At 36.4% G+C, this 23,310-nt stretch overlaps 1 protein-coding gene across 1 annotated transcript in view; it reads left to right on the top strand.

The window, feature by feature from the left end:
- The window catches only part of LOC140170909 (uncharacterized), a 45,344-nt gene extending 22,254 nt beyond the window's left edge, over nucleotides 1–23,090 (top strand). Inside the window, exons 12-29 of the mRNA XM_072194109.1 lie at nucleotides 9–139; nucleotides 1,508–1,562; nucleotides 3,313–3,509; nucleotides 5,296–5,358; nucleotides 6,005–6,196; nucleotides 6,926–7,033; nucleotides 9,205–9,348; nucleotides 10,253–10,456; nucleotides 12,618–12,731; nucleotides 12,945–13,013; nucleotides 13,703–13,841; nucleotides 15,410–15,564; nucleotides 15,954–16,031; nucleotides 16,746–16,989; nucleotides 17,801–18,091; nucleotides 18,917–19,069; nucleotides 20,156–20,296; nucleotides 21,310–23,090. Of these exons, the coding sequence (XP_072050210.1) occupies nucleotides 9–139; nucleotides 1,508–1,562; nucleotides 3,313–3,509; nucleotides 5,296–5,358; nucleotides 6,005–6,196; nucleotides 6,926–7,033; nucleotides 9,205–9,348; nucleotides 10,253–10,456; nucleotides 12,618–12,731; nucleotides 12,945–13,013; nucleotides 13,703–13,841; nucleotides 15,410–15,564; nucleotides 15,954–16,031; nucleotides 16,746–16,989; nucleotides 17,801–18,091; nucleotides 18,917–19,069; nucleotides 20,156–20,296; nucleotides 21,310–21,929 (3,098 nt within the window). The 3' untranslated portion in view covers nucleotides 21,930–23,090. The remainder of the gene's footprint in view (nucleotides 1–8; nucleotides 140–1,507; nucleotides 1,563–3,312; nucleotides 3,510–5,295; nucleotides 5,359–6,004; nucleotides 6,197–6,925; nucleotides 7,034–9,204; nucleotides 9,349–10,252; nucleotides 10,457–12,617; nucleotides 12,732–12,944; nucleotides 13,014–13,702; nucleotides 13,842–15,409; nucleotides 15,565–15,953; nucleotides 16,032–16,745; nucleotides 16,990–17,800; nucleotides 18,092–18,916; nucleotides 19,070–20,155; nucleotides 20,297–21,309) is intronic.
- Nucleotides 23,091–23,310: the final 220 nt, after the last annotated feature.

Raw genomic sequence — 23,310 nt, 5'->3', positions numbered from 1 at the left:
TTTTTCAGAGTCTTCTAGTAAATATGAAGAGGCCCTTGCAGCACATATTGCAAAAGATTTATACAAGCAAGGTGCAAGCAGTTCTTCAACCACCAGCTCCCTGGAGACACATCTTCATGCAGCAACACCTGATCACAAGGTATTTAAGTATAGGTTAATACATGCGTATCACTTGTTTGGAGTGAAATGGAGTGCATTAGACGCATCAACATCTCAGTACAACTGCTGCATTATTTTGTACAATTTCTCGAGCAATAAGTGATACGCAGATATAAATCAACCCGTACTATGCGAAGTGCACCCCTGTGCAATTGTACAACATTAATGCATGGTTTGCATTTTTCCAACGTTTACTCTGATTGGTTCTCGCTATCTTAAGAGTGTATGAAACATATATATATGCAGAAAATGCCGTCATTGGAACTTGTTATATACATGTACATATGTATATTCATTATTTTTACAATTCACCAGGCACTTTCAGCGATTTGTAAAATCAGGACATAAAATAAATCATCATAAATTTAGCTTTGTGCACTTTTGTAAGACCTATTATTTGTAGGTATGCCAACATACTCTGCAAGTGATAAGACCAAAAGTGACCTAATGAAGATAACATTTAACATTTTAGTCAATGTTGGAGGGATCTGTACAGACACTAACTACAATATGCAATTGAATGGAGCTTAATATTTTTCAGCATTGCTGTTTTTTTCTTCTTTTTATCAACTTTTTACATGTATGGAAAAAAACTAATGAGAATTGTAAAAGCTTATTAACTTAAGTTACTGCTTTACAAATTTCAAACATTTGTGTGATTTCACAGGGATCAACGATAGCGCCTTTCCCAATTTTCAGCAGTAACTCACAGTCACAACTGCAAAGAAGTGTTGGTCTGTTTTTTGGGTGAAATTTTTTGACAGTATCAATTATGTTGTGATTTGTGATAATGTGCCATATGTGACCATCCACCACAACTGAGCCTGGATGTCGCCAGTGCCACTTGAGATATGCTCCATTTAACTTAACAATAAACAATAGGAAACAAAGGATTTATTGACTGTTTTATTGATTTTTCACTACTTAAATGCCAAGTACTATAGACATGATATACATCATTTTAAAGCTAATTTCAAGCAGAATATTTTGGTTGAATATCTCAAAAATGATGATTGGCGACTTCAGGGCTCAGTGTGCTGGATGGTCACATATTTGCTGCACAGTGGCGTAGCCAAGAGAGAGCAGCTGCCCCTTGTGGAACATGTTTCCCCCATCCTGTGGGATGCTGGCCATGATATTAAATTTTTATGACCATTTATGTCAAATTTGTCTCCCCCTGAAAGTCAATTCTCCCCCCCCCCCCTCCCACCACCATTCTGGACAAATCATGGCTATGCCATTGATTTGCTAACACTATTGAAAGAACACTTTGATGTCCCAACATTACAGATTGTAATATTTATTTTGCAGTTATTGATGTAGTATGTTGTTTTTCCTTTTTCCTTAGAAAATGTCAGCTATCAAAGAAGTGAAAGATGAACCAGTTTGGCCCGTTGACTTCGGTAAATTAAACTTAACAGTTTTTGAAATTTAAAGGATTATTTTGCGATCCTAGCATTCTCTTTTTATGACATTTTTCAGTAGATTTTCACAAAAAAAGCTTATTCCCAAAATTTCAGTTGATTCTGATTTTGCATTGACGATTGTTCTGGTGTACCAGAACGTGATTCAAATTTCATAATATTTTTGCCAAACAAATTAATCTGCAAGAAATGTTTGTACATAAACATAAATGTGGCCAGAGGTTTCCAGTGGTATAAAAATCTCAACTTTTTTTGAGAAAAGTGGGGAGATGATGCTATAGATCGTGGAATGCTTAAGCCTTAACAGAGGTAAAATTAAATATAATACTAGTATATGGCTTAGAGTTGGATACAAAAATATTACTGTATGGGTAACGAACGAACCCAGCACACAAAAATGTCATCTAGTACAGGGTGAGTCAAAAAAAGTGCAATAGAGAAAAGAATCAATTTTTATTTAAGAACCGAGTTGAACCTTTTAGGTTTTAAAACATTTTATAAATAACATATCCATTAGTGATCATGTGTGAAAAAACCAAGGAATTAGCAGTTATCGTTTTGTTTTTATGACACATTTTATAGCTATCCCAATTTTAATGTTTGTCCAAGAGACCTAAAATTTGAATGTCAACCCACTCTGTATTAGGTAGATTTGGAACAACTGCCAGTTTTTTAACCTCATTGGCACTGAAATAAAATGGAGCACCCAATGTGTTATTGCCCTTGGTCTTGTTTAATTTTCATTTTCCCTTTATTTTAAAGATGTTTATTCTCTATCAAAACCATATAAATTTGTAGGCGGGTTTTTCAAATGTCGAAATGAAATGCGCGCAAATTGGAGTGGAGTGAATTACAAAACATCCAGTAAGTTGGACATATTGGAATTTAAAAAAACTGGAGTTGGAGTCGAGTGAGGTATGAGGGACTTAAAGTAATGTTAGAAAGTTTGTTTGCACAGAAAAAAAGAAATAAAAGTAACGCAATTAACCAACCTTATTTAAGTTAAAATCAGTTTCAGAGCTGGTGCATTTATCGTGCATTGTGAGCTCCCATTCAAAATGCATGGTACCTCGTGGACAAATAATGAAATTGGGTATCGCAGCAAAAGGACTCATAAAAATTAAACGGTAGAAGCGGGTCACTTCATTTTTTCACAGAAGGTGACTATTGAGTGTGGTATTTATAGAAAGTTTCAATAATGGGAAAGTTCAACTTGGTCCTTACATAAATATCGATTCTTTGCTCTATTGCACTTTTTTTGATTCACCCTGTATTAATAATCTGAAGCTGACTTGTCATATTCCGTTAAGGAGAATGCACAAGAATGTTGATTCTTGAATATTAATCCACAACGTGGAGTCATGGGGTGTCATGGTGAGTCAAAGGTTAATATGGTTGGTCAGGGGTGTACTGGGTGGGTCAAAGGGGTTTGACCCACAGGATGGTGTCAAATGAATGAGGTAAAAAACCAAAAACACCTTTAGCTGATTTCAGTGTATTTTGTTATTGTTTTCAGCCTAAAAATCTAATTCACAGAAAATGGTAAAAAAAACATGGGTTTCAGTGGTTTTTTTTTTCAAGACCAGTTTTCGTGCCTGCATAGGAGCATTTGTTAACCTCACAGAAATTTCAATGAGTAACATGGTAAAATATTCATTATTCTTTTTAATTTTGCGTTTGTTTGTTTGTTTGTTTTAATGTGATTTAATAAAAACTCCAAACCAACCAGAGGTAGTTGAAATACCCGATGAATCACCAATGGTCAAAGGTCAACATGAGCAGCCAGAGATTGTGAAGATTCCTGATAAATTATCAAAGGCTGTTGCAGGGAAACTTGAGCAAAGTTTGGACAAATCTGAAGAAAAAGAAGTGAGTTTTGGCATGTGGGATTTTGCAGGTCAGGAACTCTACTACGTTACACACCAGGTGAGACAGATCCCAATTGGTAATTATATATCAATTGAAGATATGATATGGAAAACATGTTACTCTCAGACTCTCATCCTGAATCCCGAAGGCAAAGATTAAGTTGTGTAAGGATCTATTTTTTGTGAATGAAGTTTTTGTTGTTGAGTAATGTTATGTAATGGTTTCCTAAGAAAGTGGATGAAAGTTTGTTAAACTCACCCCTGGATGTGAAAAGTGTGAAAAATTCAGCCAAACCCCTATCCTATGAAATGAGCAAATGATATAGTTCAAAGTAAACATGACAAAAAATGGACCAGGAGTTCAGAGGAGATGATTTCCATGATCAGTCCACTTCTCAAGATTGACTTCAACAGTGATTACAAGCTAATTTCTGCTTAAATTAACCCCGGTAGTAGCAGTATATTTGAATTGTTGTTCTTAATACTTTTACATATTAATGAACATGTAAGTGCAGTACGTACTGAAATGCAAGTAGATAGCTCTTTCCAATAATTTTTTACCAGATCAGTCCATTTTCCAAGATATTTATCCAGAGATATTTAACAATGGACCAATAGACAAAGCGAAAGCATGTAATGCCCTTTGATTTCTATAGTTAACATGGTTAACATGTATATATATATATAGGCCTACATTATATTTCATCAGATTTCTTATGTTAAATGCTGTATTATGATTTTCTTAAATGACATTTAAGTTTCAATGTCAATTCGGGGGTTTGATGATAGCAAAAACATATTTTTCAATATAGATATAGATGGAAAAGCTAAAAGTGCAGTGCACATCTTATGCACAATCACAATAGGCATATACAAAAGAATTTGGCCATTTCTTTTGTGCTTACCTACACACAAGCAGTGTGTGCTATTTCTTGTTACTTCTGGTTGTTACACATTTGGTAGGTCTGATCTTGCTTATGACCATTATTGATACAAATGTATACAAACAAGTATTATTGTAAGACTGATCTATTGTATGGGCACATTTAAGGCTGTTTCGTATTAATTTAGCTTTCATCAAACACTCTACGCTTGTACATGTAGACAAGGTTTTACAGTAGCTTTCCATATGGCAAGAACCCAGGGCTATCTTTCACCAGTAGATCAGCATTGGCATTTTCTGCAAGGCATTTTAAATTTTCTGTTGTTATTTTGATGATAGAGCAAAGCTTGCTTAAAAGTTTAACAGTTAGTTGAAATGCCATTTCAGTGACTTCGCAATTTCTACTCAATTATGATTTGTTTGAACTCAGTCTATTTATCCATCATCAGTCATCGGAGACTGGAATTCTGGATATTAAAGTTTCTTGTTCAACCCTACTGTCCATGTTGTTTTTAATGCACATGCTATTTATGATCGGGAAAGCTTGTTTAACAAGTCTATACTTTGATCAGCTTGTAATTGGCAGGAATTGATAGGCTTTTACCACTACACCGAAAAGTAGACCCACGTTTAAGAGTGATAAAGTTGACCTGTCTTGTCTATATTGTGTGTGATGAATAAAGTAGACAAAGTGTAGGACCTTAATTAATAAATAATGATACTTCTGGCGGCATGTCACAGGACAATTCTCCAAATAAAATATATTGATATTAATCTGCAATGCTATAAGGCCCGCCGATTATAAACAAGCTGATCAAACTATAGAAGACTGTGTTTTCCAGTGTATCCACTGTTACATTGCAATTGTTCATGTATGTCCCCAATTGATGGTGTAAAGCATACAAACAGAGATGTATACAATATTGGCTTAGTAATATATGGTATATTATCTGTATTTCAGGTGTTTATTTCCAGAAGAGCAGTGATGGTTGTAGTTTTCAACCTGGAAGAAGGATTTGCTGAGGTGAGAAAAATAATAATGAACTTCTCGACTTCAAATTATTTTTTTTTACCTTGGGGTGCGCTTTTAAAAGTTTAGTGCAATTTACTATAGCCTTTGCATTGGGGCTTGAGATTGGAATTCCAGTTTCCTTTCTCACGAAGTAACTGAGAACTAAGAGTAAAATAATTGTACAATTGTGTTTGGGAATGGCCTTCTCTCTTTCTTCTTTTCCTTGCTATTTTCTTCCATTTCTTGCTTTGTTTAATCAAAGCTATCTAGGCCAGCATGCATTTTATTAGCCTACACTGGCTATCCATGCTTGTGCTGTTTTATAGTATGAGCTTGGAACGGTTCATGGATTTCCCATGGATTAGCATGTGTCCCTCACGGACCAACCTGTGTAAACAAACAAACAAACAAACATAATCTGATGCAGAGCAATTTGAAGTGTAGTCTCAGACAATCGGCACATAAAGACAGTACAATGTGGTATCACAATTTTGCACCACACTTTTAAAGTTGTATCTCAAAAGGCGAATTTTAGAGTGCAAATTGCACTGTGATAGGGCTTATTTCGAAGGCTGCTATTATCCACTTCTGTCAAAGCTTTAAGATGTATATATGTTACCAGATTTTTATTGTTGTCTTAATAATTTATTTGTTGTAGGGAAAACTGGACAACCATTTTCTAGAAAATCTGGATTTCTGGATGCAATCTATATATGCCTTCACTTCTGCAAGTCACGAGCAGCAAAACGAGAGTATGCCGACTCAGCAGGACCAGTTATCACCCCCAATACTGATCGTTGGTACACATAAGAAAAGTCTTGCCAAAATATCTGCTGTTCAGGATGAGATGGTAAGAATTTTACAGCCCTTTTATTTTGGGCGAGTTGTGCTGGCATCTGCTACTGAATTGTAAAAACAACAATTCCTATATGTTATTCTCATTCTTATCCAGATATTTATTTTAATCGCTAAAAACTTTTCAGAAAAAAATTACCTCGTAAGCTCACGTAAATTCACTCCTGCGTCACGTGATTGATAGGTAAATGAGGTGCTGATGTGATGATAATGCGATTCAATTAGCCAATCAGAACCCGACGTCATGTTTATGCCATAAACTGCACCAAATAAAAACTGAAGGAATTTTGTAAAAGATGATAAGTACGGAAGTTTGTGTGACAATTAAGGCAGTGCGAGTGGAGGTAGTGAAATGATTCTGATATCCATAAAACAGCAGCACTGATTGTGATGAAGTGGCGCTATATAAAAACATGTGTATGTTTGATATTATACTGCAATAAATTAACTCTCTCCACGCTGGTGTCGCCTGCAGACGGCAAGTTAAAAAAAAAATCAAAATTCAAAAAATTTCAGAATTGTAAATTTTCATGACCACATTTGGAATCAGCATGAAAAATGCATTAAAATGAGTACAAACAAGCCTTGTATTGGTTCAGTGGTTCTTAAGATAGCTCTTGATATTTTGACAAAATATCTCAAAACTGGACATTTTATGTTGAGGCCTATGATCAGCATGCATAGCATTAAACCTCATACTGATGATTCTTTATATTTTCAACAGGTTAGACAGATCTTTTTGACAATTGGAAAGAGTCTGGAGGGGAAATGCTACAGCAAGCATGTTGTCAGGGAGTTCTTTGCCATAGAAAACAGCACTGGTGATAAACGGGTATGTTTTACATGTATGCCTTTATTGAAACAGCAAGTTCCGTAAGCAAAAAGCCTACTATTTTGTCACGGTTGTTTGATATGATCATTTATTAATTTTTCTTACAAAACATTATATAATGTTCAATTCTATACTTTGATCATACCAACAGCTATCACACTAATATAAACACATACACTAAAAAAAAAAAAGTTTCTTTGTGGTTAGGAAATTTACCCACTATTAAAATCTAGCGACCAATTTTGCACGTTTGCTAAATAATCGCATGCGGGAATTGTCCTGCGCATTTTGACACCTCAATCACTACCCTACGACACTTCCGAGAAAAGATATGAATGTTTAAGTAACACGAGGTCGAAAAATAAAAATTGCAAAAAGGCCTATTCCAAGTTTTCAGCATAAAAGAACACAAAAAAACAATAAACATACAGATAATTTTTTGTTTACTTGCTTGAGCACAGTTCAGGCATCATACTGCCGCTTCCAACTTCACTTGAGATTTATCTCTTTCTTTACCAGTCTTTCAGTACTTTGTATGTCCACTTGTACTGTTGGCTTCCCTTATAGCAGCCACACGACATAATGAGGCGTCGAATGTTACCTCGCTCAATCCCGTTCCACTCATTGATAACGATGCGACGGGACCCACCAGAGTTGTATCTGTATCTTCTTGTTGACTAGTCTTTTGAGCTGATCCCAAAGGTTCTCCAAGGGGTTAAGATCAGGGCCTCTGGTGGACCCACAGAATTAGAGAAGGAGAACCGGGACTCCCTATACCGCCACGTACAATCGCGCCGTCAACTATGGGGAGAAAATTGGGGTATTCGGGTCCTTGCCGACGGTGCTTGCGGAGACGAACGAAAACAATTCTAAGGCGTCTCATCTGTAGCGTCTTTGTACTCAAGCAGCAGTCGCATCAAGTCGTCTCTCAAATGCGCCCATTATCTATGTCGCGCCTGCATGACAACGAATGCCTCGAGCGCATTCCGAGGGAAACCGAATACCCCCAATTTTTGCTCCATGCCTGTATGAAGATGGCGGTCGAGTCCTGGTTCTCTGGTTTTAATTCTGTGGGTGGACCACTCAAGTACCAACAATTCTCCATCTGTCATGTTTTGGTAACATATTGAACATACGTATCTGCCAAACTGCTGTAATCATGACCTGTTTTGAATCCCTTTTCCAAACCTATCTCTCAAAACGTTAATGTCTTAGTACCCACTGATCACCTTTGTCTTTGATCATTCATCTGCACAATAAGCAAAGGGTTATCCAACATGCATCAAGGAAAATGCTTTCAATTCAAATTGAAAAGGCGAGAATAATAAAAAATCTTGGATCAGTAAATCAGCTCTAAAACCATTGAATAGGCTTCTTTGCCATTTTTATTTGACGACTTCTTGGTACTTAAACATTCATATCTTTTCTCAGGAGTGTCGTAGGGTAGTGATTGAGTTGTCAAAATGTGCAGGACAAATCCTCGCATGTGATTATTTAGCAAAGAAATGTGCCGGCAAGGGAATCGAACCCACGACCTTACGATCACTAGACAGGCGCCTTATCCATTAGGCTACCAGCAACCATTGATAAACGGTGGTTAAAACTGGGTCTAATGTAAGCAGTCGAGGTATACAATACACACAAACAAATATTACACAAGTACACAAGTGAAGGAGATCATCGTTTCCGCAGTATAATATAAGTAAAGTAGGCAATGGGGATACGCATCCTGCACAAGAACAAACAAACACTATATGGGGAACGATTGCTCGCTACGAGAGGAAACTGAATATATTAAATAAGAAAGAATGAACAGTTTACCAACCCAAAGTGTTACAAATAAACATGACAACAAATAAATACAAATCCCAACCAACCCATATCAAATAAACACATATTTACATATGTAAATATTTATTTATGTAAATATTTACATAATAATATTGCTTTCGAAGAAAATATTTTCGGATATTAGGATGAATTTGTGGAAAAAGGTGGATCTTGAAAAGCTGAAACATGGGGAACTGGGACATGAAGAAGCACAAATTGTGTTTTTTTAAAAAGAAAGTCGCTTGTTTCTTTCGTGTATCTTTTTTTTTTAAATAATGCATAATTATTTCCATACATGCCCAACTGGTTATACATCAAATTTAATTCCATTTATTTAATAGATCACTGAACTACAGCATAAAATATCTGCCATTGTAGAGAAGGAACCATACATGGGAGAAGAAATTCCACTAAGCTGGTTGAAATTTGAAGAAAGTGTTAAAGAAGCAATTCAACAAGGAACTAACTGCTTGACGATAGGAGAGGTAACAAGTGTTTTCTAACATTTGAATGTAAATCAACTTGTAGGTAAGAAGTGTTTTCATGTGAGTGAAAATAAATGTGATAAAAACTAGTTTGTGTTTTCCTCAATTTTCAGTGACTTTGGTCTCTCAGTACCGCCTTCCACTGATGAAAGATGCAGGTAGTGTGGCTGATCGATCAGTGGCGGCACAAAGGGGCCATTTATCCATCCAATCTTTATCTTTGCCCCAGTAAATATAAGAAATATTTAAAAAATTTAACTTAGAGGCCCAAAATGACCAATTTTAGGCACATTTTTGGATTTTGTCCCCCTCTAAAAATTTCTTTCATCCTTTTTTCCCCAGAAAAAAATCATAATGTGGATGCACTTCACTGTTGCATTTATAGCACATCAATAATGTTAGCATGTAGTTTTGTTTGCATGTTATAGCAGATCTCACGGTAGTGCGTCAATTATCGCTTTGCCAGCTTTTGCCAGCCAGGGGAATAACTTGGGGGCTCGGGTGGAATTAGGCCATAAAAAATGAAATTTTATGTGAGATCAGCTCGGCTCCTTTAGACCCTGTTTTTCCCTTGACTGGGACCAATTTCTCAATACCTGGCTTTTGCCCCTCGTAATGACCAGCTGGTTATGTGTCTTGTCCCAACGCTATAGTCCACTCTATGTGCATATTAATAGGATCAGTGATCTGAGCCTAAGGTCACAAAAGTATGATACAATCAATGTCTGCCTGGGATCTCAGGTGATTTGAGCACCAAATTAAAGTAAAGCGCCAAGATTGCAAGAAACAAGCGTTGTTTATTGTTAACTGTGCAAATCGCATGTGCATAAAAAGAATTTAAGAAAGTAGACAATATTGTATATTGCTTTTGTCAATTCTTTTAGTATTATAATGCTTTTGACAGGTGCAAAAGTTAGGTGGTGCAAAAGACATTCCTGCCTCATCTCCTGATGAATTGAAGACAATGCTGCAATTTTACCATGACCTTGGTGTTATACTGTATCATCCACTTGCCAAACCACCTCTCCGAGATCTTGTCATATTGAACCCGCGGTGGCTCATCGATGTATTCAGGAGTGTTATCACTGTTCTTGACCACAAAGAAAAGGTGTGTAGTATTGTTTTATTTTGTTTGTAATAAACAGACTTATATAGTCTGTGAAGCAGAGAATTTTATATAAGATCTTGCTTTATGTGTTCAAATGTCTGCATGGATATGGACCAAATTATCTCATTGAATCAATTTCATTGTACAACCAAACTCGTCCCGGCTTGCGTTCCAACGGACACTACACATCTCTCTGTACCAAAATTCAACCCTAAAGGCCTGCAATCAGCTTTCGACAAGAGTTTTTCTCTCACCGCACCTGCACTCTGGAACTCACTTCCATCTGAACTCCGTACTGCAAATAAATTTCGGCCCTGATTTGGTAAAATGATCTAACTTGAAAATCGCTGTTTTGAGAAAAAGAGCTTTTAAGTTTGAACACTTGACGTTTTTCTTTTTGAATAAGATAAATTATTTAACACATCTAATATCTTAGAAAATATAAAAATCTTTTTATTTGCAAAATTTTGGCTAATTTGGTTGAGTAATTTTGAAATAACAACCATTTTTAGGGAGTTAGATTCTTTTACATTGTTTTCCTCGTAACCAAAATAAACATAACGAGACTCATTAATTTGGTAAAATGATCTATCTTGAGATTGGTTGTTCTGCCATGTTATCATTACGTGTGAGGTTTTGTATGGCGCTCTATAGAGGGTCTTGGCTAATGCGGTAAAATGATCTAACTTTGAGATAGCTTATTTTACCACATTAAATACACCGAAAGTGACAAAAATGTGTCAAGATAGGTTTTCCTATTTTCAAAATGAAGCATGGTGGTGATTTGAGGATGTCACCAATGGAAAGAGCACCCTCACATTACCCAAGATATGGATTTATCTCAAAATGTCAAAATTTCAAGTTAGATCGTTTTACCAAATCAGGGCTGTGCTGTCTCTCTGCCAAGGTTCAAGAAAGGTCTCAAAACCTTCCTGTTCCCACAATAATCTGGTGGCTTTCTTTCAGTTTGCTGTTTTATTTTGCCTTTCAAATGTTTTGTGTTCCATCTTGGCGCCGTGGTCTTTATGAAATGGCGCCCTATAAATGCCTTGTATGTATGTATGTATATAGACTTTGTTATTTGTTGCAACTGATACCATCATTAAAAAGGATGCATAAGGGGCTGTGCAATAATTTTGTGGGGAGGTAAAATTTCGAACGGCCCTCCAAAATCGCTTGGCCCCCTCTCGCCCTGCAAAAAATCACTTCCCCCAGCACGCCAAAAAATCTTTGCCCCTCCTTCACACATGCCAAATTTATGGGATCCCAATTTGCATGGTCTAGATATATGTTTCGAGCACAGGGAGCAGGAAAATTTGCATATTAAAGCATTTCCGTGCTGTTTTCCTGAGCCTTTTTAGAGTGTTTTATTTAAAAAGCGCCCCATGAATGTGTGCCAAAATTTGCTTGCTCCTCCCCCCTTGGCTGGCCAAAATTTCTCCCCCAATATTGCCCTCGCAGAGGGCTCATAATTATTGCACAGAGTGATGTTTGGTGACCCTGAATATGTTCCAAAACAGCCAATGATAAATTACTATAGATTGTGAGATGTTTAGTACACGTGGTAAAATGTCAAATTTTAAGGTCATTTTAATGTTATGAGAGGCCATTTGAGGTCAAATAACTAAAGAGTTGGATTTCATTGGAGGAGATTATATTAATCAACCTTTCAAAGTCAACATTCTTTTACAAGTAATTTCAAGGTCATCTGGGGTGAAAATTGTTCTATTTTCATGAAACTTGATGAAAATGATTAAGTTTGTTACTAACCAGCATCTCCAGGTTAACAACCCTGCCAGGGATGGGCGATTTGCAAATTTACATGCTGTATTTTCTATGTAAAAAAGATCATATGAAGTCAAAGTTCAAGAGTTTGGTTACAGGGGTTGATGATGAGAGCAACAAAAACAATATATGTGACCGTACAGCACGAATGAGCCGTAAATGTCCTCAATTGTATTCTGAGTTACAGTGTAAAATGGGCATGACATTCGAGCACCTCAAATTGAGGTACCTATGAATACGACCTTCATGCCCATTTTACACTGTAACTCAGAATACAATTGAGGACATTTACGTGCTCATTCAGTATGTAAAATGGTCACATATGAGGAAATGTGTTAATAATCTTGTAAATATTTGATTTTGTACTTCAATTCAGAGAGCTATAGATGGAGATGCATGGGCAAGGCTAGAACATGAAGGTGTCCTGGAGGATAGCCTCATCACCTACATGTGGAGGAAATTCATTGGAGGAGATGACTCAGGGAAGAAGGTAACTCTTGAAAAACGTGATACTGTCATATGATCAGTATTAGAAATAGAACTGGCCCTCTGGCCATTTGAAAATTGACAGGTGCTATTAATAAGATTCTCAGACCTTGGCCCTAAACAGATTTTGCTTATGAAAACATTAAAAAAACCAAATGAAAACATGATTTTTTTTTTTTTACTTATGCGCCAATATTACATCATTTGTATGTTGCAGAAAGCCGCTTTGTTGGAGCTGATGGAAAAATATGACTTGCTAGTGAAACAAGATTCATCATGTCAAAAGGTAATTTGAGAAGTATTATTACATTCAGTACAGTCAGACAGCAGGTCACTCTTTGTGGTAAGCCAGGACTGCACTTGTAACCTGCTGGTTGACTGGGCTTGTGATGTGATTATTTGCGTGTCTCTGTACATCATGTACACAGTGATTTATCGCCTTGAATGACTGGACATTATAGTAGTGAAGTACTTACCTGTAAGAAATAACTAGAGGCAATTTGTGCACATAGTGTGCGACCCTTAGCCATTGACCTTTGACCTTGAGATGAGATAACATTTAGACACTGGCTATACCTGATGCATGTATACAACTGACATCTTTGTGCTATGCCATTTGTGGAAAGAACAGGATTTTTAGTGAAAATAGCATATGTTTGGCTATTGATCAGAAATGACCATTGAATGACCTTTGACCCCAATTCTGTGTTAAACTTTTAGACACTGGCTATATAGATGATGCATGTGTGCAAGTGACATTACACTGCTATGTGGAAAGAGTAGCAATTTTAGTGAAAATCATGTTTTTGGCTATTGCAGAGGGTGATATATAGACCCAGTTTGGGACAGAAAAAAAGTTTTTTCAACATTTACCCCATTTTAGCGATTGCTTTCTTTGTTTTTTAGCATTGTTTCATTTTGAACCTCTGAACTAGCCCTTGTGGGAATTGTTGATTATTTTTGTGTTTACTACAGAATGAAGCCAGCTCAAAGCCGCCCACTGTATGTTACTACGTACCATCAAGACTTCAAGTATCTACACACAGGCATGCAGATCCAGTCATCTCCGAAGGAAGCAGTGTGTTTTTCATCAATTTCTTTTCCTTCTTACCAGGTAGCTATATGTTATTTTTCTTTCATATATTTTCCCTATTAAGGCAGGTTGGAGGGGAGCATGACCTGACAGTGTTTGCACTCAAATATTGAGACAAAGAAAGCTGACACACAAGAGAAATGGTATGGTTCTAGTGCAAGGCTTGATATAAGGGGTGTCATGATTTTTCTTTGGAGTGGGAAAATGCCCAAAACTTTTGCTTTGATATACCGGTGTCCCAAAAAAAGGTTACATGTAGATTTTTGAAAATAATCTAAGTTAATGTTAACATATATAAATATCCTATTCATGGCATAATTTATGTACCCTCTACTAGTACCCCTGTGAATGTCAAGTTCACAACCTACGTACTTAGTCCGCATTCCAGACATTCCTGACCAAGCTCTTTACGTGACATAATGCAACACGAGGCTCATTATACCGTCACAGCCACCGTGCATATGGCGGGGCAGTTGAGTAGGCCCAGCCATAGCATGGCAGATGCAGTATTTTATTCTGATAAAGAAAGAATAAAACGTGTTCAGTTTTTATTTCCAAGAGTTCAGTCAGAAATGTAAAAATAACCAGCAGCGATTTCAAGTCAGCAAAATCCAAACAAGGCCTAAATGCAAAAGATTGTTATTCATTTGACTATGTTGACGACATGAGATACACCGTGCAGAACTGCTTTTACCAAAAACGTGTTCTTCTCTAATGACCATCTTTCTTTATTTGTTATCACCAAGAGTCAAGAAGCTCTAAAACTGATTTATTTTCAGTGTACAATATCTAATTTTTCAATATGTTTCTTTTGTGCAATAAGTTCAACAATGAAAAATAAGAGAAACATAAAAAGTAATAAAGAAAAAATCTGAAAAAAAGGTGTGCATGTGTTCAACTTTTGTTGTGCGATATTTTGATGGTTTGCCACTCTTGACACCCCTGTCATCTTGCGCTCATAAGTTAAGTTGCTTTTAAAATACGGACTTGAAACTTGGCAGACAGTTACAAGAAGAGTGAATGAATAATATATGAAAAAGTGACATTGTTTTGTTGTACCATCACAAAATGCGGTTCATTTTCTACATGTAACCTTTTTATGGGACACCTTGTATTATTAGCCTTAGCTCAAGAACCGCAAGACCTATGTAAATGTAAATGCGATTATTGTCTTTCTTGACTCATTTCATAAGATCAGTGCATTAATATTGAAAAGTACACTGCAGTACATCCCACTCGCCTACTTAAGCATTATCTTAGGAACTAATCCTTATTCATACACTCTTAGATAGCGATAATCAATCAGAGCAGGCGTTAGAAAAATCCAAATCATGCATTGATTGTGTATAATGTGCTTTCCGCGTACTACGCGCAGTGCTTGCACACGCGTTTGCGTCGGGTTACGTCAATCAAACAATTTTTTTAGGTCTTACTCTCTGTTTGCAAATTATTCATGTATTTAGATTTTGATGTCTGTTTTGCCTACATTAATTATCAATATTGATACTTTTCAATCTGAGTTCATTTTCAGCATTCTCAACCTTTTTAATGATGTTTTTCCTGGTATTTGTTTTCTGATAAATTTTCAGGTGGAATCGTATGCAGACTAATGGCCCGTGCACTAGAATGGTCTCAAAGACAAGGCGATGCAGTGCATTCCCCTGCTTTGGGACGTGTTTCAAGTACTTTCTATGCAGATGATCAACATCAGTTTAGACTTCAAGTCATCTCTAAACACATTATGGTAGGCATTAGGCAAGATATGATTATAATTCTTAACAAGACTGCATGTAGTCTCAAAAAATACTTTGAAGAATATTGTTTTCTAAAATTAATTCCATGTTTGCTCAATAAAACAGCCCTCTAATAAATGCCCCCCCCCCCCATATATCCATGAAAAGTAACAAAAATGATAACTTGCTAGGGTGAAAAGAGTATGATGACCTCATGTGCTGTGTAGTTTTTGTCATATGTTATTTGCACATTAATACATTGTAGTAAGATTAATGACAAGGTATTTATTATTGACAGTACAGTATATTGATGTCAAATTTGCCATGCCACAATTGATTGATACCATATTGTGAAACAATATGATGTACTTGAAATTAACATTAGAATATTATCTGTTAGGTGTCTGTTGTACCTGAAGAAATAGTAGGGGATGCCTCGAGTACTAGAACAACTGCCAATCCAAACACAACAGCTAAAGTAAGTATCAAGTTGGTAGGAAGATTTCTGAAACGACTCGACAAGAATATCATCCACCACATTACGTTTCACTTCCTGGAGAGAATTGATCAAAAATTGAATTCCCTCCTGAGGTTCGTATCTGTCAATGAGTTGACCAGATCACAAGGATATCATTATAGCTAGAGGCAGTATGTTCCATAAAAATGACCTTGTGTGGTATTTGTTTCCCAGGAAGTGAGTTTTGCCTGAGGCAATTTGTGGTTAAATGTTGATCCCTCACTACAAGCATTATTACCATCGATTTGGTTGAAAAAGGAGGTGAGACATGATCGAATCTCTCCAGGTAATAAAATGTAATAAAAAAATAAATGTAAAGAAGGCAGTAATTTAAAAAATCTCCAAGTAAATGGAAACTAAAATCTTTCAGAAAAAAGGCATTCATTTTATAAATAAATAGGCCTAAATATCATGAATATATATTTTGTACTTAAATTAATGAAGGCAACTAAAAACATGAAAATAGCAACAACACAAAATGTTACAATTATATATAACTGAACACAGTTGCAGGATATCCGACCTTATAAGAATATTTTGGGAGAGGAAAAGAATTCTCATCACATAAGGTAAGCCCAAGGCTCAAACTCACCCATCGTATTCTCCCGGCCGACCGCGCAACGACTTAACCGCTCGGCCATCTCATCTCATTATTCCTGTCTTACTAATTTTCAGGTTAAAGACTTCCTTGAAGAGTCTCTGGCAGATATCAAGAAAACATGGGCTCCTAGAATACAGTATACATTCTGCATAGCATGTCCATGTGCAAGTGGAGATCAACATTACATAGATCTGGATAAGTTCCTAACAGATGATTCCAGAAGTGTCCAGTGTTGTAGAGGAAGATTGATTGCCAAAGGGCCTGTCAAGCAGAAGTTTTGTCCGCGTCAAGAAGTCTCTACTAATCCAGCGATTCCAGGTATGTATAAGCACTTGTAGTATTCATATTCATATTCTACCTGCCTATTGTGCATTTTGGTCTGACCGAAGGTAAGAGACTATGTGACAAATTGGATAAAGTTTTGATTAAATCCTCTAGGTGAACAGTTCAAATCCTGGACATGTTGAGACCATTATTATGTTGTGATGAAACCAAGTGTGAAAATATTGGATCCAAAACATAATGGTAAAATTGTATGCTTTATGAGTTTTAAAATATTGGACTTAGTTGACTACGTCTCATCCAATATTTTTAAAAATTCATAGCTCGATCAATAAATATGGGCTCAATCAATCCAAACTTGGGCCGTAGCTACACTAAAGGAACTTTCATGTAATCGCAGTGTTCAAGGTCACACACTAAGCTCAAAGGTCATTTGAGGTCAACTTGTAAAATAGGCTGAAAATGCTGAAAAGACCTATTTGGGACCGCTAGTAACATTAGAACAAAAATATTTTAGTCCCCCTCTATATTATACGTAAACCAAAACTTGGCCAATGACTTGAGTGCACATGCCTTCCTCGGCACGTGAGTTCGGGGCCTCCAAATTGTGGCCTGACCCAGGGCCCCCATAAGGTAAATCCCGCTCTGGTTAAAAGGGCCCATATTGCTCCTTGTCCATGGGCCCCTGATGCTCTTGCTACGCCCCTGTTTGTATGTTGATTTCTTATATTATTTTGAGTGTTATATTTTGTACTGTTCGAAGATATTCGAATTAATATTATTATCATTACTTTTATTGTTATTGTTAATATTATTATTATTATTGTTATTATTATTATTATTATAGAAATGGAGACGGTAAGCGACAAGGACATCAGTGAGGTAGCGAATAAAGCCAGACTTGAATATGAAGATCTAGACAATCTCTACGTAGAACTTGAAATAGAGAGTTCTGATGTCAACAATGCCAAGAGAGTGGCTAATACACTGGATTTTAAAATACAGGCAACTAAAGTGTTGGAGCATTGGCGGAAAACAAATGGCAGTAAGGCAACCAGGAAAGCCATCCTTAATGCTTTACAGGAATGTGACTTGATAGAGGCCAAAGAAATTTTAGAGGAGAAGTGGGGTTTAAAAGGTGAGCATCCTGTTCAAACACAATAGATTAATTAGGTCCTATGTACATTCAACAATTATTTACAACTGGCACTTTGTTTATAACTCTACTAGCTCATAGACTGTATTTCTGCTATTTCCCAAATACATTGATAGTATCCATTTTCCATGTGCCTAAATAGACACCAACATATCTGGTAATGGAAATAAATCGAAACAACAACAATAAAAGATATATTATGTATACCTATAATATGAACTTATCTATTGTGATGTGCCCAGATTAATTTAATTTGATCATTATCTTTGTTTACAATTTAAAGTTGGGAATCCCCTTTTTTCATGTAAAGTAAGTAATGGTGTCTTCAACAGACACAAAACATACCAAGGACCAAAGGATGATACAAGGATACCTAGAATATATAAAAACAGAAAGATTCGAGCCATTTGTGTTTACTTTGTCTACCATCCCTGTGGTTGTTGATTGTTTTCCAGTGCAGTAACAGTGTACACCATTCTGGTTTACATACTACATATATTGGTATTAATCTTGTCTTTGTCTTTGTTCCCCACACCAAGTTTGTATTCCTGGCTCGAATCTTTCTGTTTTTTCTTGTAATCACGGTAAACAAAGTCAGGACTAAATTATGGATTGGGAATCCCAGAAATGTGAAAGGTTAATGTTATAATTAGGCTCGGAGGCTTTTCAGAGATTATTACAGTGTTCTCTATTCCTCATTTTTAACAAATCTTATTTAATACTTGTCACAATTGCTAATTACAATGAAAGCTTGCAAATATAAACAATAATCATGAGTATTTTTAACCAAATGTATTGTTGTTTTAGACGATGATGATGAGCCACAAATAGCAGCAACACCCAAAGCAATAGAGCCCAGTGAACCAGTGCGAAGATATGATGATATTGGTCCACCAGACCAACCACTACCAGCAGCAGGAGCTGGTACCGAAGAAGTACCTGTGTATGAAGCTCCAAATGGTAAGTGTACATAAGAGTGTACATGTACCTCAAAAAAACTAGTGGAAGTGAAGGTAAAAAAACCACAGTTCTATCATTACCAAGCAAGTAGACGGCTTACCAGCAAACTCACATTATTAAAATGTTGTAAACAGGTTATAAACATGTTTTAGGTTTTGGTCAAAAAAGACTACAACGGTTTTGAAATGTAAAAATGTTATTGTAAAATATATTTTGGCAAACATTTTGGTCAACACTTGACTAACATCATGTTAGAATTCTTTGAAGCATGTTGTCAAAATTTTTTTTTATAATATAATTGAAACGTTTCATTCCCTCTATGTGGCCATTATATAACCAGACATTTAAAAGTCTTCTTTAAACCCTTTGTGTTTGCTGGATTGCTAGATAGGAGAGGAGACATTATAATTTCACCACAAATAGGCCCTTCAAAGACTCATTCACACTTTTTAAGATGATCATTCCCCGGGTATCACTCCATTCGATCGCACTGTGTTGACTGTACTCAATGTATGTAGCTTTGGAATTGTTGCAAATGTTTTATTTACCAGCTGGTCAAGCATAAAAATTTCACTTCTATGAGTGAATAAAATATGAGATTGTGACTTTCATGTTTGTCTGGTTTTAAGTCTCAAAATGTCTGAAAGATTATACAGCCAAGCTAACTTTACTTTACAAAGTCTCTGCAGTCAAAATTAGCTAATTAATTAATAATTAATTAAATTTGGTGTATGGTTACAAAGTGAAATTTGTGTTTTCCACTTTTTATACATATTTTATAATAGTAAAATAGGCATAAAATGAAGTGGGATTCGAACCCACAACTTTCCAATCATCAGACAGATGTCCTCACCATTAGGCCAACAGATAAACAGTGGTTTATGTACAGGATGCTAATTAGCCCCATTACCTATTTATCTAGCAAATAATAATTTAAATCCCTTACCTCCTTTAGTTTATCTGACCAAGCTTATCCAACCTTTATTGCTGTTATATATATATAAACATAAAAAGAATAAAACACAAAGATTGTTCTAATCAACTATAGCGTAATAGACATTTACCTTTTCATTGTCTCTGCAACAGATCCCAGAAGAGGAGACAATTGCTACAATCTCTGTCATACTCCTCGTGGCATGTGTTGTATAATTGACAACATGAACTTTCAATTGGCAAGGAATCAGAACAGGCAACTTTCTGATAGAGGAGGTTCAGACAAGGATTCAGGTAGGTGAAAATTATGATGTGGAGTGTAATAGGTAAAATAGGCATGATATAATAATTTTCTACATCTGGCTTTCTGCACTTTAATTATAGACCACACAATTTTTCAAATGCTTTTCAAACACTTTGAGGTTGATGCTCTTATTGTTCCCTCTTTTTTCTCTATATATCTTTCTCACCAAATCGTAATAGTGGGGACATGGCCAAAAATCGGGTCCCCAGTCCGTGCTAACCATATCATATGTCCTATAGATAGCTATAGTAAATACCAGATAACTTCAGCGGTGGCTTTTTCTAACATCGCGTCACAGTAAACACGGAAGTGAGGTTCTGTTTGGCTAATTATAATTAGCTACGACTAGTCGGAACCTGATCTGTGTCTGATTGGCCGTTTTCCTGCCATGACAACAGAGTCAGTGACTGTAATGCAGGGCGCGCGTGTATACATTTACATGCAACATCATGCCACCGCTGAAGTTCTCTGGTATTTACTATAGCATTGTTTTGATAACACTAGTTGATATAGTGCACCCTATTTCTATTTGACATACCCCTCTCTCTTCTTACTTAAAAAGTTGAGAGACCAAAATACTCTCAAAACAAAATGGGGTAATTTTTTGTGTCCCCACTTTCAAAAAACTCAAACCCCCCTCTCAATACCCTCTCTCTCTATGCATGTAAAACGTGGGGACCCCTACCTATATAGTCCCCACTCTGTAAAACAGTGTGATCTCAAATTTCTGGCATACCGTAATTGTGGGTACTTGACCATGTCTACACTTTGTAATTTATGTCCCCACTTATACAGTGAAAAGCCGTGTCATGTCTCCACAGTTACGGTTGGGCGAAAGCTCTCCCCCTCTCTCGCTTTCTTGTAAAGCAATCAAGGAAAGGGATTACTTGTATTTGCAGATAAAATTTAATAGTAAGGTTGGTAATTATACTTCCATTGTTAGTTTAAACTTCTCTATTTGTATCATTGATGTGGATATGTATTTTACTTTTCAAATAAACAGAAGAATTGCACAAGACATTTACAAACTTGGGCTTTGAGGTGGATGTAGCCATAGATCTTGGAGCAGCTGATATGGTGAGATATCTCCGTGGAAAAGCAGATGCACATGATAGAAAGAAAGTTGACTGCTTTGTTTGCTGCATCTTAACACATGGAGGACTTGGGAAACTATACGGAGTTGATGGTGAAACAGTTGAAATTCTAGAAGTTACCGCCATCTTCAAGGGTGTAGGATGTCCTGCTCTCATTGGGAAGCCAAAGCTGTTTTTCATTCAAGCATGTCGAGGTTCTGACCGGCAGGTTGGAGTACCTAATGTGGAAGAAGATGCCCCTGAGGAAATTCGACAAGAGAAGACGCTACCAAATGAAGCCGACTTCCTTCTCGGTTATGCCACAGTGCCCGGGTATGTGTCATACCGAGATACAAAAAGAGGATCATGGTATATCAGGACATTAACAGATACGATCAACAAGTACAGTGCGGTGTTACATATACTAGACATACTGACCCGGGTAAATAATGAACTCAGTGAGAAGAAAGCCAGGGAATATAAACAAATAGCAGCTCCAGTCTTTACACTCCGCAAATCCTTGTTCCTTGCCAATCCTGGAGTTCACTGAAGTGGTATTGTGTTTATGGACTCTGTGAAGATTGCTATTAAGCCTTAGGCCTTACTTCACTTTAAATGTGTCCATCACTATTCTCTCAGTCGAAGCTGTTACATCTGGTGCACTTACCCATTTCTCATGTCTGTCAAAGGGGACACCTGGCCAAATCCCTATCTAGTGGTTTGTACAGGGCCTTTCCATTCCAGTCAATTTTCTAAGCAGAGAAAATACCAAATTTCTTTTTCTTTTATAATTATTAAAAGTTAGCAATCAATTCACCCATTGCACATTTCCGCCATATGCAAGGAGAGCCTCAATCTGACAGCATGCATGAATGGGAATTGAACCAGTCATATAACATTGTGTTAAGTTATGTAATATTTCCTTTCATATCTATTGCCAGTTCGAGGCTCTCCCGTATTATGGTGGAATTGTGCAATAGGCTAATGCGATGAAGCAATCTATCGCAAGTGATGTCATGCTCACCCACCAAATACAAATTATTATACTAATTCTGCAATTTTAGCATTAGTGATGCATGGATAACTATATACCAGAAAATATTTCCATAACAATGCGGGAGCTTTGAGACAAACATTTAAATTAATATAGCCTTATGTAATTAATATATAGTAATGGCCACAGGCATTGCAATATATGTTGCATTGCCAGCATACTATATTTTATATACAGTAAGCCAAAAAATTAAGGTACCAGTTATGTTCACCTCCTGTATATCCTAAACGAAGACAGATATGTCATAATTGGAACCAGCAGCCAATAGCTGCATCTTTTAACTCGAATTTAAGACCTCATTCGTTGAAATTGTTCAAGAAATAAAGACACTGCGATCCCAAAACCCAAGGAAGATACCAATTTAAAATTTGCAGTTTGCTGCATTAAATGCCCTATTGGTTTGTACACAAAGCGTTCGTGAACAAGAGAACTAGCACTGCGCTTCCAATGATTAGCATGTTAAAACCAGCGTCGTGCTTCATTGATTAGAACACAAAAGTGCAAATTTTGATTTTGTTTCTTCATTAGGTATTAGATCACTGCTTCTTTAATTCTCAACCAATTTCAACAAGTAAGGTCTTAAATTAGAGCTAAAGACTTTAGTACATGTATTGGCTGCTTGTTTTAATTTTGACATATTCGTCTTTATTTAGGTAATACAGGGGTGAACATAACTGGTACCTTAATTTTTTGGCTATGTACTCCTGATGGTAGTTCATTTATAATGGTGGTGCAATGCCACAGGCATTGTAATATGTTGCATCGATGAGGACTATATTCTACAATGTATATTCTCCTTATGTATATAAACATCTCAAAAAAAGTAACTACCCCCCTTAAATAATGGCCATTATTCAAAAAGAGGCTATGATATTGC

Source organism: Amphiura filiformis, chromosome 15, assembly GCF_039555335.1.
Source record: "Amphiura filiformis chromosome 15, Afil_fr2py, whole genome shotgun sequence".
Lineage (NCBI taxonomy): Eukaryota > Metazoa > Echinodermata > Ophiuroidea > Amphilepidida > Amphiuridae > Amphiura > Amphiura filiformis.
The sequence above is the reverse complement of the archived record's forward strand: the minus strand, read 5'-3'. Positions and strand labels throughout refer to the sequence as shown.